This window comes from Pygoscelis adeliae, unplaced genomic scaffold, assembly GCF_000699105.1.
Source record: "Pygoscelis adeliae isolate BGI_AS28 unplaced genomic scaffold, ASM69910v1 Scaffold63, whole genome shotgun sequence".
NCBI lineage: Eukaryota > Metazoa > Chordata > Aves > Sphenisciformes > Spheniscidae > Pygoscelis > Pygoscelis adeliae.
The window spans coordinates 4,661,225-4,680,735 of record NW_008824414.1 but is presented as its reverse complement, the minus strand read 5'-3'; the positions used below and the strand labels follow the sequence as shown (position 1 = coordinate 4,680,735).

The 19,511-nt window shown below is 36.9% G+C and overlaps 1 protein-coding gene across 1 annotated transcript in view; it reads right to left on the bottom strand.

Moving 5' to 3' along the window:
- Positions 1 to 19,511, bottom strand: part of FTO (fat mass and obesity associated) — a 70,260-nt gene that overhangs the window by 23,534 nt on the left and 27,215 nt on the right. Inside the window, exon 7 of the mRNA XM_009320848.1 lies at positions 12,456 to 12,575. Coding sequence (XP_009319123.1) covers positions 12,456 to 12,575 — 120 coding nt within the window. The remainder of the gene's footprint in view (positions 1 to 12,455; positions 12,576 to 19,511) is intronic.

Here is a 19,511-nt window from a genome sequence, read left to right as displayed (position 1 = left end):
TGTGCGCATATATATGCATGTGCACCCATGTGTTTATGTATATAAACACACAAACAAATAATTCATATATTTTAAACATTATATGCATTTTTTAAATTGTTAAAAATCTATGCATATATAATCGCCCTAATTTTTTTTTCTGGGTAATTTTATATGTTTGTTGCATTAAAATCAAATGCTTTTTAACATACTTTAAGTAACTTTCTGTATTCAATGTAATTTTCTTTTGCTTAACCAAGGACTTTTTCCCTTATTTGGTTCTGTAGTATAACCCAGTAGCATATTAAATGTAGTATTATTACTGCACAAAAGCATCACTGAAGAAACTTCTATCAAAACACAAACTTTTTTAAAGGAATGAAAAAAAAAAATCAAAGAAATAGCTACTCACAATATTCTGCTTGAAGGAGACACGCAGCCATCTTATCTTCTGCCATCATCTCCACAACCACTTCCCCCCATTGCAAAGCTTCCCCTATCCTATTTTCTCTCAAACCACACCACTCCTTTTTGCCCAAGAGCCTTTGCCATCCTTTCCTACTCTTTCTCAATCTCCAAAGCTTTTCCTGCCAAGCTTGTTTTCTATTCCCACTGTACCCAAAGGTCCATTCCACCTACACATCCAGTTGCAAGTTTTCCAACCACTACAGCACTTCAAAACTCCTGTCCCAGGAGTCCTCACTCATACTGCCTTTGGTCCTGTTACTCTGTCAACTGAACGGCTCCTAACCCCTCTTGCCCATGTTTTCACTGGCTACTGGCACCTACTGCTGCTCTCTCCTTGGCCAACTGCAACCTGCAGTCTGCTATCCTGCTTGCTTTTTTTCCCCCCACACCTTACTCTTTCAAAACTTATACAGGTTAGTAAATAAGTAAACATTAATATACTAGATGAACCAAATGAGATGGGAAGTAGAACTCGCTCAGCACTTACTGTTTCCAGCTGTGCCTGTGCCTCATCAATCTTCTCCTCTAACCTCCCAGGAACAGGAGGGTTCCACTAGGACAAGGATCCCAACATTTCCTCAAGAGGAAAATCAGACCTTTTCTTTAACGTGGAGTACCTCATGAAGAACATAAAGAGCAACTCACCTCAAGGAAGAACAACTCAGTTCAAATTACTTTAATTTGTAATCATATTTTCTGCTGAGACCCAGAGATCAGGGGAGAGAAGATCCACATCCTCACAATCACACCACACTAGTTTACCTTCTTCCAAAGAATGATAGAAGAAAGTAGTGTCACAGAATCTGGTGACACATCTGCAAGCAGGCAAGGCGAGGTTGGGATGAACATGGACAGCTCTTCCCAGGTGCAAAAATGTTAAAATTAGATGGGGAAAAAGTATACTTTCTCAGTTTGAGAAGCCTTTACAATCTAAACTGCATCAGAATTTCTCCTTTAAATCTTCAGTAAAAAGACACATTCCTTTAATTTACTTCTTCACATTGCAGAATAACTAGAAAATTTCACCTTTTTCAAGCTCACTATAAAAACCCAGAGGATTTCTCCAACCTTGTGTCATTCCACAACTATGAAATACAGTTTCTAAATGAAATACACTTTAAGGCTGTACCATGAGAAAAAGCACAGCTTAATTAAGTTAACTAAGCTGATTAAGCCATGCTCTTTCACCTATTACAGGAAGTATTTAGCCCTGGAGCCATCCTAAAGGCACCTCACACAACGTATGACATGTTTTCCAGAGATACTGTATATATTTAGTCACTGCGGAAGGGGAAAAAGCAAACACCCCATATGTCAGCATGCCAACAAAAGAACAGAAGAAGTATCAGCTGATAAAGCAGCTGTTTACGTCTCATTCTTGTCTGGAAGGTAGGTATTACATTACAAGGGAATAGATGAAGTTAAGAGAATATTACCCCAGCACCTCAAATCTGCCTGTTATAAAATAATTGCAGTAGGAACACTCTCTCCAAAAATCTTGGTCACTGATATTATTACTGGGATCTTTATATGTTTGCAAACAACTCAGACAAATGGATTTAAAATTGAATAGATTACAGCAGCCTTATTTTAAAACAATTAAGATTAATCTTTCTCTTTTGTTGTACCTAAATGAGTTTATATCATTAAAAGAATTCTTTAAAATTTTCAATCCTTTCAAAATGTCTAAAAGCAATTTCTAAAGTAAAGAAATAGCAAAATAGCATTATTCTTATCTTGGCTTTTGCCAGTACAAGGGTGCTGCTCTGTGTCTCATAAAGGTTTCTGGCAGAGTGAGAAAACCTGGTCAGTATCAGAGTCTTTCCTGGGACCTGTCTGAAGTGTCGACAAGCGGCTAAGCTGAATATTAATACACTCTCCATCATCAAAAGCTGTTGCATACCCAAAGGATGAGAAATATTTTAATCAGCTTTCAGCTTGTCTAGTAGAAGTCAGTTTATTCCTTTGGGATTATACATCTATGTGCTCAATTTTTGTCTTCGTGCTCTCTCTCTATATATATATATTGCTTTTGAAACTAACAGCAAAGAGCCTAAATCTGCTGTTTTGTTGGAAAAAGCCAGCTAATACTGTGATTCAATTACAGTACTTTACATTTAACAAGAAAATGTAGAAGATGAAAAGCAAAGAAAAGAGTTGAGAAAATAGTCCTGTATCCTGTTTTTTAACAGTAGGATTTCTTATAGAAACCAGTGGGACTTTTTTTGTTTTGTTCAATATTTTTGCAAATTTTGTGAGTTTTCAAGACCGATTAATTGGTTGTCTTACCCATCTTTTCCCCTCCCCCAGTAGATTCCTAAGTTTTGATACTGTAAATTCACAATTCCTTTAGCATAAATGACCACCAGTGGAATTGACCCATGAATGTATACATGTTTTATAAACATGGGTATCAAGTATGTCCTATGTGAAAGCCAACAAAAGATCACTAACGGAATAATGGTCTTAAAAGCCTTGTCTGTAAAACTCGAATTGCATGGTAACCCTTCCTTTCTCTACTGCCATTCCTCTGAGAGACAAAGTCAGTCACTGTAAGGTTGCATCAATGAAGATACCACCTACAGGAGAAAACTTTTAAAAGTAAGAAATATTAATAATCTTAGTTATGTATATTTTTAATCCTTTTAAAAGCATCATAACAGGACTTGTACTGGCCTTTGCATTGAGCATCTACATAAATGCAATATAGAATTAATTTCATGTTACTTCATCCCTGCTTCCTTGGGGACAGATGTATTACCATCGTACATCTAATACCATGGTGCTCTTTCCTCTTCCCTGTAAGAGAAGACAGAACTATAAAGCTTAGCTGCTGAAAGATTTTCAGATACTCTATCGCCTCAAGGAATTCTGGGAAGTACAACCTTTGTGTACTTTGGTACTACACAGCATCAGCAGAAATTGGTTTGTACAGGCTAATCTTAAAATAATTTCTATCCAAATCTTCCATCAGCAACGTAACCAATCATTAGTTTTGAGCACAGGAGTGAGTTCTGTGGTCCTACTACTGCAAATGCTTTCAGCACAGAATCATAGAATCATTAAGGTTGGAAGAGACCTCCAAGATCATCGAGTCCAACCATCAACCCAACAACACCATGCCCACTAAACCATGTCCCTAAGCACCTCATCTACCCGTCTTTTAAATACCTCCAGGGATGGTGAATCAACCACTTCCCTGGGCAGCCTGTTCCAAGGTTTAACCACTCTTTCAGTAAAGACGTTTTTCCTCACATCCAATCTAAACCTCCCCTGGCGCAACTTGAGGCCATTTCCTCTCGTCCTTTCGCCAGTTACTTGGGAGAAGAGACCGACCCCCACCTCGCTACAACCTCCTTTCAGGTAGTTGTAGAGAGCGATGAGGTCTCCCCTCAGCCTCCTTTTCTCCAGGCTAAACAACCCCAGCTCCCTCAGCCGCTCCTCATAAGACTTGTTCTCCAGACCCCTCACCAGAAACTCCTATTTCATGAAATGGAAGCATGACATTGGACAGAATATGAGAACAATCAGTAAAGGATGACAACAAGTAAACTTACTCTGCCATGTGCCTGAATTACAGAAAAGTCTTATAATTCACTTATCCAAGCTGAATGCCACCACAACATCGACAAAACAATTGACCTTCTAGCTAGCTAGTGAAGCTTTAATCCATTAGCATGTAGCACGCAGCTCGAAGATCGAGCTAAAAATTATTAGCAGTGTATATATGCATACATATATATACACGCATAAAAATAAAATAATCACTTCAGTTTATTACACAATTATATTGATCCCTGGGCAGCTAGACAACATGAACTGATGCGCTATTCCCAGCTATTAACAGTGCACTTTGCAGAATAGTGCATGCTAAGCATGAAGTCGGATTCATCTTGAGCATAGCTCCACTGATGCCATTCCTATTCACAAGCAAGAATCTGGCCTGCTCTCACTGTTCCCTTAATCACTCTATTATATTACAGAAATCCAAAATGAGTCCTATGAAAAGAGATGCCATTAGTATGATTGTGATAAACAATCACATTATTTAACAGGAATAATTTACAAGATTTGCTACACTTAAAGTTTATATTAGAGCCTCTGCTGTGAGAATTACATAGAGTTCAGATTCACTAGCAGTGCAAGGAGAACTGCCAAAACCTGATGTTAAACTAGAGACATTTGAGAAAAGCCAGTAATTATCTTCTTACCGCAGAATAGTAAACAACATGTCTACAGCTTCAGGATTATTAAGCAGAAGCATGTGTAGTAAGAAACAAAAAGTGTGAAAAAGATTCACTCAAAAGCTCCTGAGAGCTAGAACTGGGAACTGCCAGGAGACAATGAGGGTCAGCTGAAACACAGTAAGCTCCTTCTGTCATACTTAAATGGATATAACTTGCCCATTTAAAAAAAAAAAAAAAAATCTTCTATCTAGCCCAAATTCTACAATTTCCAATCACGGTAGGCGGGAGGCAGAAATTTGTTGGGTTCCTTCAACTACAGAATGTTCTCTCCCTAAGACATAGCCAATAAGTAGCTCTTTTTCAGTTACAGTAAAAATCATAGCCTCATTTTATTGATGAGGAATTTAAGATCAGAAATAGTCTGCAACCTAAAACCAAAGTAAGACCCCAACGTTTTGATCTCCACACTGATTTTGAAAACCACACTTAAGTTACTTGCACAAGTCAAACAGAGGGTCAGTGAAAGAATTAGCACCTAATCCATCAGACCATAATGCTTTCCATGGCAAGTACTGAAGCCAAGTTTTATTTCTTTATATATAAAAAGAGAGCTGTAGTTTTGATCAAAGATTAAGTAACTGTTAAAAAATACATTGCAAAAACACTGTTCACCCATGATCTTGTTAGGAATCAGAAGGACTGATGATCAGATAGGAAAGAAAAAGGTATCAATGCAGCAATGGCAGCTTTTTCGGAAGATGACACCTCCTTTGCTTACAAAAGCCATTTGGAAAGTAAAACAGCTGTATTCTATTTTATAGTGGTTACATAGCCACTCAAATACAATAGCAATAAAACCATGTTTAGCAATACTAGCTGTACTCTAAAAAAAAAATAAAATTACAGCAATGTAGATGGTGACATTTTAGTCATGCTGCCATTTGCTTGCACTTTCATTCGAAATCACAACTTCCCCTAGTTTATAGCAATCTCACTAAAAATTATTCCTGCTAAACCACTGTAATTCAGTTTTAACACCAAACCAAATCTTTTTTGTATCTATGTAGCATGTCCATAAACATACATACACAAACATACAAATCCGTAAGCTCTATATCTGATCACTTCCACGATTGCATAAATGAGAACTAGAAACCACTTTAACTATAGTTAATAATTAATCAAGTTTTATATAACATATAGATACACAAATTTCAAAAATACAGAAGAATTTCTTTTCAAGAAATGTTATTCTCAGTGTTCAAATATGGTCTTTTATTCAGTTTTTCTACCAGGAAATGGATTTCTAAGAACATAAACAACATAATTATTCTTTGCAAAGAATAATTGGACTAGTAAAACAATAGCACAATACTACTACTTCACTATTTCCACAGCAAATAAGCCTCAATAAACACACTTGATAAAAAGATCTTCTCTTATTCCAGTATATGTCCATCCAAGGTTTTGGGGAAGATGGTGGAAACCACACAATTTTATACAGTCTACAGTAGCCCCATCATACCAATCCTGCTTTCACTGAAATCGATCACATAGTTCCCATTAACAATAAAAGGGCAACACCAGTTTCTAAAACATCCTTCCAGGACTGACACTGGATTCACAGGGACGCAGCAGGAGCTACATTCTGAGCTCTTCCCTCTCTGCCACACGCTGGGTGACTTGCAGCACTACCAAATGTAGTCTAATGCTCTTTAAACTCTTTTCCTACATTGTTCCTGCTGCCGAGAACTGCCCCCAGTGCTCATTCTCTATAAACGCCTTTTCTCTAAATGTAATTTTATATGATTCAGAATTTACATTAAGAAGTTAATTAGAAGATCAGCACAGTTAAAAACCCCAACATACCTGTGTATGTACTTGTGTGTAGAAGCATGTACATACGCATACAGTCACACTATGGACCAGCTTTAGTAGTCTATCCACTGTCAGAAAACTTCTACGTGTGATGGAGAATCCTGTTTAAGCCACAGCGCTCAGCTCAGAGAGAGATCCGTTTACACAATTCAAATACAAGATTGGGGCATAACCTATATGCACAGTTTTGAATTCTGCTGAATGTGCGTTATATGTATTTATGTTTTCAGTACTAACACATTGCTTATCACATTTTACATGCAAGTACATGTATATACTACACACAATCATATACATCCAATAGTATAAAAATATAGTGAAGACGACAGAAAGAAGCCCTGTTACAGTAAGAGATAAGCACAAGACAACAGAATTCTAGTCATCCAAAATTGAAGCTCACCAAGATACAGTTGTGTGCACAAGAACACCTACAAATGTCAAACTTGTAACTCAGGTGCAAATCCACCTAGAAGGGAACACAAAAATGGGACAGCATGCCCACCTCCTTCGCACCATCTGGTGCGGCACACACTACCAGCCACATGACATGCACAGCTGCACAAGCCACCCATGGTCCTCCCATTTGTGCTGTCAGAAATGCATCTCACTTTCCCATAGAACATAAATTGTCCTAAATTCTTCCTGGCTTATGCCAGTTTACATTATAACATTAATGTTTTCAGTGTAATCTCACAGTATGCTGGGTAAGTTGGAAGACTGCCCTTTTAACAATTCCAGTTTATGATAGAAATGTTATAGCGGTTCATATCAACACAGCTTAGATCTCAACCAGCTCATGGAAGGGTTAAAAATAGAAAGTGCTATCCACTGGTTTTCTCTGATGTTCCTGTAGATATTGTCACTGGATGTATCCTCAGTAGAATTCTATTCAACACCTCTGTCTTTAAGTACAAAGCTGTAGGCTGTAGCAGCTTTAGGAAACATAAGTATCCTTTTTTCTGCTGCGCAGTATCTGTGTGTAAAATTCTCTAAAGGGGTTTAAGTATTTACCCTGAACACTATCAGACAGTTTCTAAAATTTTCCTTATCCTGTTGCAAAAACACTTCCAAGAGAATCATAAACACAGTCCTTTGTGCTTTCAGCACACACGTTGTTTTGGAAGCTTAAGTCTGAATTCCCTCAGAATTGTAAATATTTTTTTTTGAAAGATGTGCAATACAACTTCACTTTTTTGTTGTTGTTGTTTCAAAGATTGGTAGTGATTCTACTACACACAATCCTGAATCCTTTTGCCCACTTCTGACAGCTAAAAATGTTGGGGTCAAGGAAATTAGTGTCAAAAAAAAAAAAAAGAAAACGAAAAACAAGTCTTCAGGATCAGGTTTTGTTGTTTTTGTTGTTTAAGATAAAAGGTACATTTCCAGAAACGTCTGACTCCTAGTGTCCATAAAATATAACCTGCCAAAAATACATTTATTTAAAGGATCTGGCCTAAACAGATAAGAAGAGCCCAAAAAGACAAGAAATATGGCTGAAATTTGGGTCTTTGAGCTGCCATGTTGCGCTTACATTTCACAGCTCATTAGGCAAATACGATCGCCCATCACCGCATGGCCCTCCAATAAAGGAGTGTGACACTGCAGTATCTAAGCACAACAGGAAAGCTAAAAAAAGAGATTAAAATCATACCTCAGATTTTCTTAAATTTTGGCTGACAAGGTCAAACCAATTCAAATGTCAGTTAAGTTGCTCTGCATTTTCTGAAAAAAGCTAAACAACCAACCAGCCTATTTGTGATCCCGTTTGTTTTTTTTTTTAAATATAATTGGTTAGTTGTTTAAAATGCCGAAGTCTACAAAAGCTAGGAGGATTCCTTTTAAAAGCATATTTTGTCTTATAGCTTTTCATGGTTATCCTGGAACTGAAATACTCTGATTTAAATACATATTTAAACCCTTGTTTTAATTTGGGAAGGAAAAAAAAAATACTACGGGCTGAAATTTTGTGCTTCAGGTTTCAGCCTAGACTCAGTTCTAACTGTCAGGCTGTAAACCCCTGACAATAGTGGCTTATAGCAAAAACTATGACATACTTCATATGCAGCAATCGTAGCAAATAATGAAATAGACTTCAAAAAGGAAAGAAAAATGAATTTACAAGAAAATAGCCTTGCTCTCTGATTTCAATTTAGTTGTATAAACTGATAAAAGCATGCTATTGAGAATAACAGTAATAATATGACTAGTAAATATAGTTTTTAAAAAGTTTTACAAATCAAGATGAAAGTTGTGCAGAAAGATATCAGTTGCATGAAATGTCACTTTGCTCATTATAACCACAGTGTGCACACTTCCGCTTTTACACTACATTTATAAATTAAAAGGTGTGCTGCATTTGACTATCGTTAACTGTATTTTAGGATTCCAAAAAGTCAAATAAATGGTATAACAATTACTTGTGTTTCACTTATACTATTAAAAAATATTCTTTAAGATCTATGTTTCATTCCTTTAAGTAGACCCTTTATAGTAGGCAAACAGTTATGCTGTTGAATATAACTCCAAATCAGTCATACTTTTCTCTACATATTAGTTCTACGATTTTTTTCATCTTGCCAAATTCCTGCATAAATAGGTGGGATTAAATGGAGCCTAGCCTACCTAACATAATTATATATGTAGTGATTTTATACTGCAATGAAACTGATACATTTTAATAATCCTAGTCTTGGCTCTTACCCACTGAAGTCAATAAAGGTTATTAAGGCCAAGTGCCATATAAATACATTGCTACATTGCTAAATGGACTGCCAAAGCAGGAAATACAATTCACACCATATAGCACTACTAGGGTCTTCATTTTTGGTTTTTTTTTTTTTTTAAAGGACCACTAGATGTGTTTAAAAAAAATCTTTAAAGATTCGGTATTTTAAGTGTAATCATATATGTTTACTTTTCATTCCACAAACAAGAACCATTTCATTGATTTACATTTTTATTATTCAAATGTGAATCACCCTAAAACAAAATAAACAAAAAAAGACTGTAGGACTTCTGCAGTTCTTACTGATTTGGCATGGTGTTAGAAGATTTTCATAGCTAAAATAAATGTCAGATTGCAAGGTTTGCATGATATCAGACCCTGAGAGACAAATTGTCTCTCCACTGAATCTCAGAACAGCTACAGCAAGACTTCCTCACATGAGATTTCAGCTTTTCAGACTTCTCTTTACCCAGAAAGCAAAGCCTGTACAGTCTTTTTTCAAATGGTAACTCTCCCTTTGAATTCAGCAAGCATTTATCCTGATGTTGCAGATGATAACGTGTTAATCTTGGATGACTTTTAAAAAACCCCCTCAAACATTTCAATAGCCTTCATATTTTCAAGGGAGGGGGAAAAAGAGAAGAAGAGTGGTTAAACTGCTTTGGATTTAATGGTTCATAAATTCATGAGGTAATATTGTGGGAAATGCAATGTTTTATCAGAATATCATTCAAATGAAAGGTTTAACATTTACATCACAAAAGCGAGCTCTAAAGTAAAACTATCCTCAGGGAAAGAAATGCCGGGAATAAACATTATGATAAAATTGTGTGCTTGCTATAATGTATAAAAATATTAAATAAAGCCCAAAGGTTTGAAGACACTGGGTTAAACTTCCTGCAGTATCATACTTGGCTGTGACATTGGAGCAATTACAATTGGCAGAATCAGAAATTATTTTGGAAAACTTTATTTTCTTCTTTAAGACTGCATTACTAAACAAGGGGAAGAAAAAAGAGGAAAAAAAAAAGGCACACAAAGAATCCAAGACTGACTTTTGTATCACTCTAGACACATATATAAAAAAAGTCAAGAGTTGTTCAGCTCACACAGAAATGTACATTGCTTAAGTATTTTCTTTTAAGAAATAACTCCTTTCAAGCAATAACACTCTACCGAGACAAAATCAACAACTCTAAGGCATTTTTAATTTAAGCATTTTGCCACAATTTATTTTTTTTAAAGAATGATCCAGCTAAAATTATAAATTTGGAGAAAAAACATCAACTGTAGACTACTGGGTACCTTCAGAAATACCTTTTGATTTCACTTAATGCTGTGGAAGCTAAGCATGCACCAAAACACTGCACTTTTTATGTTAAATTGCTGTTGAATTTGTTAACCCACAATTGATTTCCTGTGTTATGGAATCTTAGAGATTACAGCTAACTTGAAGCAACAGGGATAATTCTTGATGTTAATGCTAAATTTCTACGTATTTTTATTAAGTCAGTGCTTGTTGTTGCATTAAAACTGCGGCTCAACATTGCCCCCTACTGTCATCTTGTGAAACACTAAAGGACAAAATGTAGGTTAAACCCAAAAAACCCCACCCTACCTCCAAATCCCAAATACAATAAGCATCAAATTTACTTAGACACTCAACAAAACAGACATTCTCTTCTGTCTCCTTCAATAGCTGAAATTAATTGTGATTAATATGTTCTAAGTCATAAAACATTAAAGCAATTTTTAAAATTTAAATTAGAAGCAGCTTCTGTCTCGGCCCAACCTTCAGTTTGCTGATAAATATCATCCTAAGGCCTGTTGAAAGGAGATTACACCGATGCCACCATGTTTCTAATTAGAGACACATGGTAATGTCACACCAATTGCAGAAAACCTAACCCTTGAGAATTCCCAAGTTTGCTGTTTTTCCATGTTCTCAACACACAATGGTTATAAAATAACAATCAAACATTCTTGTCTCTACCTCATCTAAGCCTGTGTTACAAGAGAGTCAGTTGCAATTTGAAAGAAAAACAAACCAAAAGATTTTTTTAAATTATAAAGGTCATTCAAGAATGTGACCATGTAAGAACACAAAAATGAGGAAACCCCCCCACATAAACAAGTTATAAATAATTTCTCTCCTTTTGTAGGAAAGTTTAACGTTCACTGATTCCTTGCGGCAACCTATTTCACAAATGAAAGTTCCACTTTTCCACCCTTATTTCCCAAGTCTGAAACCAGCCACTGCTGAAAAAGCTTACAATACGTTTGAGCAGGTTAGTGAGTCACACCATTTCCCTCAAAACCCAAGAGCATACTCTTTTTGCACCATACCTCCAGAGATTCAAGAACACCTCTGCTACAAATCATATTCAGCATCCTCAGCTACATTACAAACTCTTCCAAGTCAGCTACGAGCAAATTGAGGCTTGTGCTGTGACCAGCAGAAATAACTGAGAAGCAGCTTCTAATGCAGACATAAGGATATGAGCAAGACACGTTTGTCAATACAGTTCCTTCTGTGTACAAATCTAGAAGCAGGCATGCTGGCAATTGTATCAAACACTTCGTCGAGCAAAGTCTCCCAACTGAGTCTCTACTTGGACAGACAGCAACAGCAAGCAGGCTAACAGTGCTTGTCACCGAGTCCATTTTCAAGGAAAGCAGGGATGTACTTTCAAGTATACAGGAACCAATATCACTACAATTATTCAAGAAACTAATCTCCTCTTATTGGTTCTAGCTATGGTGTAAGTGTGCAGGTAGACTACAGACAGATAGTTGTACCTCCAGATCATCATATTTTACTCTCGACCCTCCTCAGATGCATTCACCATTGTTGCCATTGGCAGAGTTCTCTGTCTTGGTGTTGTATGAAAAAGTTGACAACGCACAGTTTCAGGTACCAATTGGTGTGATGTAATAGATGACTGTCATCGTATGAGGCTGTCAAACTTTAAAAACAAGCAAAGTCAGGAAATAACTAAAATCTCCTCTTGGTTTTTTTTGATCTTATTTTGCTCACATTTCTTTTGGCTACTGGGGGAGAAAAATAAGAGGCGGCAGTGGAAGGCTGACATCGATTTTACTTTTCATATGTTCTGAATAAAGTTTAAATCCCATTACTACAGTACAATTAAAAACATAATTGTGAGTGCTCTCAGAATGAAGCTCTAGAGGCTTTAGACTATAAAACTAGTACTTACCATAATCTCCATTTTTCTCCAAAATTCTTCCAATTTAGCCATAGGCTTAAGCCACCAGTCACTGCACTTCAAATACCGCTTGCCTTGAAACCAAAACTGCCTAAGCCACTCAAATTCAACCTGCAAGACAAAAACATACTGTAGCATAAACATCTATGTTCATTATTTGGGGCAGGAATGGTGTAATGCATGAATCCAGTTATACCTGAACAACCCCATAGAAAAGGAGAAGGTTACCAAAGTACTAATTTCTAAACGCATCCTTACAGCCGGTTGTTTATTTCTATTCCACACGAATTTGTGACCTGAGCTACTCCCTTCAAACCTAGAGAGGTGCAAAAACCCAACTCTTTTTTTTACAGGTGTGTGGTACATGTACAAAGAACGTCAAAAGTTCAGGCTTACTCACAATTCAGTCAAATACGTACCAACTCTGGCTTATTTTGATTAACATCGTGGGTTTGAAGATATTTCAGTCATAGAAAAGATTGAAAAAACTTGCAGTAACAAAATTGCTAGAATGCAGCCTAGTCAATTGCTATGCAATGAGAGCGTAGCGTTATAATGAAAGAGAGTTTGTCATGCTTTACCAAATAATCTGTTTACCAGACAGGCTACCAATAACTTTTGGGCTAACTCGAGCTCAATATGAGGCATGAAAGCGCCCTGCTCAGGCAGACGTGCAGGGGAGAGGGGGGTGTCCCGAAACCGCTCGCACTCCCTCTGCTGGGTCTGCCCTTACATCAAAACCCTCTAACACAGAACAACGCGCACATACCAGGAGTGAAAAAGCTTTTTGGGGCATCTGAAGTAACAGGCCCCAATTGTTTTTCTAGGACAAAGCTTGTGCGGAAACTGTGCTTTACAAAGAAAACAAATCCCCCACTGAAGCAATAAAAATTCTATCAGGAGCAAGCTAATATTTTTATTTAGAATATGAAACACAGCAGATGATGTAATACTTTACTAGTTGGGTGTTGTGTTTTGTTTCTTTTTTAAAAAACATTTCATATATGGACGGCCCATCAACTTTAAGACAAGAGAAATATTAGCTTACTAAAACATAATATAAATATATAACTCATCAAATATTCTTGAAGCAAAATAATTCCATTTATCCTAATTTCCACTGAGCCTTTTTTCCTTTAATAGTAACATATAGTTCCGGTCTTTAGAATTCTGTATTTCTCTTTGTTGTGGTAGTTATGTTTCACACCGAGTTCAAGGCTGCTTTAATCATTATTTCTACCACAAAGAAGAAGTTTTTGTTTATCCCTGCTCAGCTCCGATGATGCAAACAAAGACAACCTGCCAAGGTGAAAGAATAAAGGGAACTGCCCAAAGCTGTCACCTAACGCTTTCTGTCCTGCAAGGGTGAACAGAATGGCTACAGAAAGTGTTCCAGTTAACATTAACATATATTGACCAAACATTTAGTTAAAGATTACAATAAAAGATACTTAATTTTGAAGTGTATAAAAAGAATATTAAAGCAACTTTGTTGGTAAAATATAACAACATGATTAGTTGGCAGACATAGATCTTAAAATATTTTCAAAAAACCTGACTGCTAGCCTAGTGACTTTTTAGCACAGAAGTTTGAGGACATCCTTCCTAAAAAAAGCTGAAGGAAAGTTTGCTTCCCCTACAGTATTAATGAGGTATGAAAGATCAAGTTACAGTTTGTTAAAAAAAAAAAATTGGTGTACACAGTTTTGGGAAGGCTGAGCATATTGACAGTTCAACTAGAGCTTTAAGCACTCGATACTTTTTTCTCCCCACACTTCTTTTTGGTTTTGCTGGCCTCTACCACAAAAGGGTTATAACACAAAATGCCTGGCAAACATGTTTCAGGAAATGAAGCACATGAGGCCATTAATCAGTGAAAAATTTTTTTAAAAAAATTAAAATCAATGTTACGATATGGCTCATGACAAGAATCTATTTCAGTCAACCTGATTTTTGACTAGTCATACTGATTTGATACATTAATCTGTGTGATTTCAGCCTAATTCAAGTCTGGCATCTTACCCAAATTTTAAATGTATCTTGATCCTATACAGAATATACAACTTGACACAGAAGAACTGTTTTTTAAGGTGCAAGACGTGAAGTTTAGCAACAGGCTAGTTAATTTTCTGCAGGATTAGCTGGTCTCAGAGGTCAGTGTACAAAATTGCAACACGTGGCTGCCTGATGATGTGGACTGTCATTTACTAGGGCTCTCAAACTCAGGTCCACACTCATCTCACAATGTCTCGGTTTAGCTCCAAACTGAGTTAATAAAATGGGAGTTGGGGAGGAAAACAATGTTTCACCCACCAACTCAGCCATCAAGCTGCTTGACAAGTGACTGCTCTGAACAGATAACCGGTGAATCCGAAAAAAAAAAATCTTGATGAGGCAATGGTGACATGATTTCTCTATCACTCTACCCTTGTTTCAGACATATGCAAGCATAAATACTTAGCTTTGCTAAAAATCTCCAGAGATTCCAGTTATGCTAAGTTTGTCTGGTATTTTTAATTAACACATGAACACTTTTCACACCACATCCATTACTAAGCACATGTTTTAACACAAACATATCCTATCTGCTTTCCAAGTTCTCTTAAAAGCTATATGCCCTCTTGCTTTCATTGAACTCTATTCAGTAATATCTTTTCCTGCAGCAGGAAGGCACTCCTATTGGCTTGCCTCCTTGCACAAACAGGAGGAGCTGTACCAGGGAAAAAAAACACAACAGTAAATACTGGAGAGAGTCAAAAAGCTCAATTCTAGCCTTAGCGGAGCTGAAGTTACAGAACATTCATCTTCTGTGACAAAACTCTCAGGTTAACAGCTCTTGCCAAGGATTTTGTCAAAGAGATTTAATTTGGAGACTCCCATATATCAGAGCTAACTTTAGTTAGCATTAGAAAGTATTTTACATTACTGAACAGGACAAAGCCTAAACATGTTAACATATAAAAAAATATATGCTGAGTGTTTTAGGAATAATTTTCATCTCCTAATTAATTTTCACTTATGTCTTACATCTGTGCAAGTAAGCTCAGAATCAGGCCTCGTATGTCTAACCTCAACATATTTTCAAGTTGTCCTTTAAACAATGATTAAAGGCCAGTTTTAGGTTATAGTCAATACTGGGTAGTAAAAGGCCAACAGTAGCATTTGACATTTTGTGAGGCAGTGCTCCTCAGTCAATTATTTAAAAGTATTGGTTATTAAATGCCACACATGTAGGTGATCTATATTTTCTTTCTTCTGTACTAGCCAGCCACCAACCATGCTGTCAGCTCACTGTGATGTGCTAAAACATAATAAACTTCCTTTGGCTGTGTACACTGCTACCCTTTCTCAGCAGTGACCTCAGTGTCTAACACTATATACCTTCAACTTAGCTAGGCCAGGCTTTTCTACATCCCTGTCCATTCACCACACTTAAATTTATCTACTGCTGCCATAAAAATAAATTTGCTGTAGGCAAAAGTGACTGTACCTCACAAGCAACAGAGCAACCAATTCAGTCACAAATTTTAATCATGGTAATCAGGATTTGATAACTACAGCTGAGCAGAAACCCTGACGAAGACAAACCCCCACCTTTCCAAACTTTACTTACTTCAAAACCCGCTACATTTTCAACACAATCCGCAGATGCGAAAAAACTTCCTCTAGTGTTTTACTTCATAGAGAATATCTGATTATTAGTTTGGTGTTGGCAAATAAAGAAGCCTTGAAACTACCTCACACAACATGAACTATTATTGGATTTTGCATTACTCAGAGCAAGGAAAACAAATTTTCTTTGACATGTGAAGAATAGGCTGGCAATGATCTTTTCTGCAGATTTATTTTTATATGTATGAGCATTTACATCATCTGTCCTGCAGTGTTTTATTACTTTAAAAAGCATTTGCTTGCCAATGGGTTTCCCCAGGTCCCCTGTGGCTCTGTTTGGGACATACCCAGTAGCTGTATATTTTTTGGAAAGCCAAGTGTGAGTCAGTAAGGGCAAGAGGTTCACATTCAGTGAACTCTGCAAGATCATTTATTTCAGGATAAATTATTACCGGCCAAAAAGCTATCTGATTGCTTAAAGGGGTAACTTCATTCAATCTCTAACACTGTGTGTGTATTGTTCAGCTATTACACTTCACAGCTGTCCAGGTAATTACTTCTGTTCATCCTGCTACACTCTGTTCACCCGATACCCTGCCATTGAAGTATTTGTTCAGACTTCAAGCCCATAAGCTACTCAGACAAGCAGCACATGAACACCCTTAATTAAGGTTATCTTTACTTACAACTACAAGGTACATACTGGGAGTGAAGTGACTCACACATCTAACAAACAGCACATACCTCACAATTACTCAGATACTCCTTTGAAGGCTGTTTTAGCAAGGGAGACCATGACAACAAAGCTAAGTCTAAAGAAATCTTAAACTTCTACCTGGCTGCCCGCTAGAGATGCTAAAAACCCCTTCAGGTTAGCATCTTACTTTTTCAACAGGAAGACCTCTGTCAAGACATCCAAGACAGGGCTCTGACAAATTAACTCTGGGAAATCTAACATCAGTAAAGACATCCCCCAGGTGCTCACCCATACCTCTTTTAGAGGTTTCTCTGCCCAGCACAAAAATGGAAAAAACTAAGTCTCCAGCTATGCTTCAGATCCTCAGTTCAAACCCACTTTATCAGCACAGCAAGTCAATTTTCCTGCCCAGGAATACAAGAGTGAAGGCACAGAATCATACCTCATTCTTTCAGACTTGCTCTTAGGTTTTTTCCCCCTGGCAGACACAGATAATTCATCCAGACCTCATTTGGCAGAGCAGTTAATTTCGGCACAGACTGTGAATCTGTGCTAAACTACTATATTTTAGCTTAGTCACATGTAGCCTGATGGTACTGTGATGGTTCTGTTCCGGTTGATGATCTCTGATGACGACTTCAGAAGTGCGAGCAAGAGGGGTAAAAAAACCAATCCCATAGTATTTCAGGATGATAAAGAATCTAGAACAACGGCTGCATCTAATTATCTGAGTTAAACCCTGTGAAGAACTTCAGTTATGATAACACGTGAAAGTAAAATACAACCATACCACCTCCTCTAGAGATGGGAATACTACCTAATTTCAAGCTCACGATCTCTAGTCCAGAATAGCAAAAATTCACAAGGAGGTTTAGAACTAGCACAGAAAGCTGTATACCAGAACAGAAACACACAGGCAAAACTGGGTGGCAGTTCTTCATTAATTCTATGTTTGGGGTTTTGTGCAATTTTGTGTTTTCTATTTAAAAACACTAACAAACTAGGGGGGGGAACATGGGGGGACGGGACCAAAAAACCAACAGTGACCAAATTCTGACCACACTGATCAAATGGAAGACTCATTTTCATCACTAAACAGTTTGATTCTTTAAAGAAATGAAACACATTATTGTTCTTCACCTGCCTGAGAAAATTTGAACCTAAAACCTGTATTAGTGCCTGAAAATACAAAGATTTATCATACAGTGAGTAAGAGAAGGTGGGAAGCTTTTACATGCAAAAAAAGTTGAATTAGCCTCACAGATCCCTATGTTTTCACTTCAGTAATGTTCGAAAAAGAAATGTGCATTTACCACAGTGATAAACCACTAGTAATTTTTTCTACTTGTGCAGCAAATAAATGAAATTTAAATAGCACTTTAACATATGGAATTTATCCTTCAAGTGAAGAGGTGACCTTTGGAAAAAAGAATTAAAAAAAGAGGCGAGCGGACCAAATGAAATATAGGTCCAATGTGTCTAGTAAGTCTAAGTGTGCAATGTGTACAAGTTAAACAATGATTTCTGTTACAGTATATCCCATATGCATAACAGGAAACATCCCTGTATGTCACATAGCAAAATTATTCAGGTGACTGCAAACACCAGGGGCTAGTCTCTCACCTGATGTAAACGGCACATGTCTTTGATGTTAAAGGACCCGTGCAAATTTACACCAGCTGTGCATATGGCCCTAGCTGTGCAAACCACATATGCGTATAGTTTTATGGACTGAGCCTGATTAATGTTTTGTAAAACCCTGCATGCATCAGACTTCTTTAAATTGCTGTAGGAGCTGTTTTGCTAGAAGTCAAGGGTGCAAATCTTTTGCCATCGCTATACTCAATTTTACCAACTGTAAACACAATACAGATAAAAATGTGTTCTACGAAGTTTTAGTAACAATACACAATATTATACTCATCAGCAGATAGCAATTTAAACAGTTTACGCAAATTCTAATTTGAGTGAAAATTACCTATGTGCTATATGGCTCCTCATAGTAATCATACTTATCTTAGCAGAAATACAGAACAGCTCCTTCAAAATGTCTGAATGTAGGAGTGCTGTAAAAAAACACTGATATTTAAGCAAAAAGTGGTTCAGAAGTTTGTATTAACTGGTTGCTATAGCCGTTTTTAAAGAGATGATCATCAGTGCTTTACAGTTAGGAACAGCCGAAAGCTTTGTTTCAGGTAGAAGGACAGCTTTCCAATCTGTCATTTTAAACTCCCAATACATAGCTTTGACTACATTTTCTGTAACTTTAAAAAAAGAAAGAAAAAAAAGTCTTAAATTTACCATCTTCAGAAACACTACCCTTGTAAGAAGACCCAGTCCATTGTGTCACATTCCTGACTCTATCCACTAACAGAGAATAAGCCAAATTACATTTTTTGTGATACTGCCTACCTTTTATACCACGGGAAAAATTACCTGTTTCCGCAGTTTCCCAAAATACTGTCTGATATTTTCAGTCCATTTGTCTAATCAATGTGTTTAATAAGACTCCAGATCTGTACTTCAAACAAGAAAGCACCGCCAGATTCAGTGGAATCCTGTGGAAGTGCATTGTTACACTTGCATATTTTGTAGCACAGAATGACCTATTTAAATATGTTCCTCACAATTATTTCCACTGTATTTTCTTCAGAATATACTTTATAGCACATACTCACAACTGTGTCACACCTGGCATTCTGTAAAAACCTGCGTCAACACCTGACAAACAACTGAAA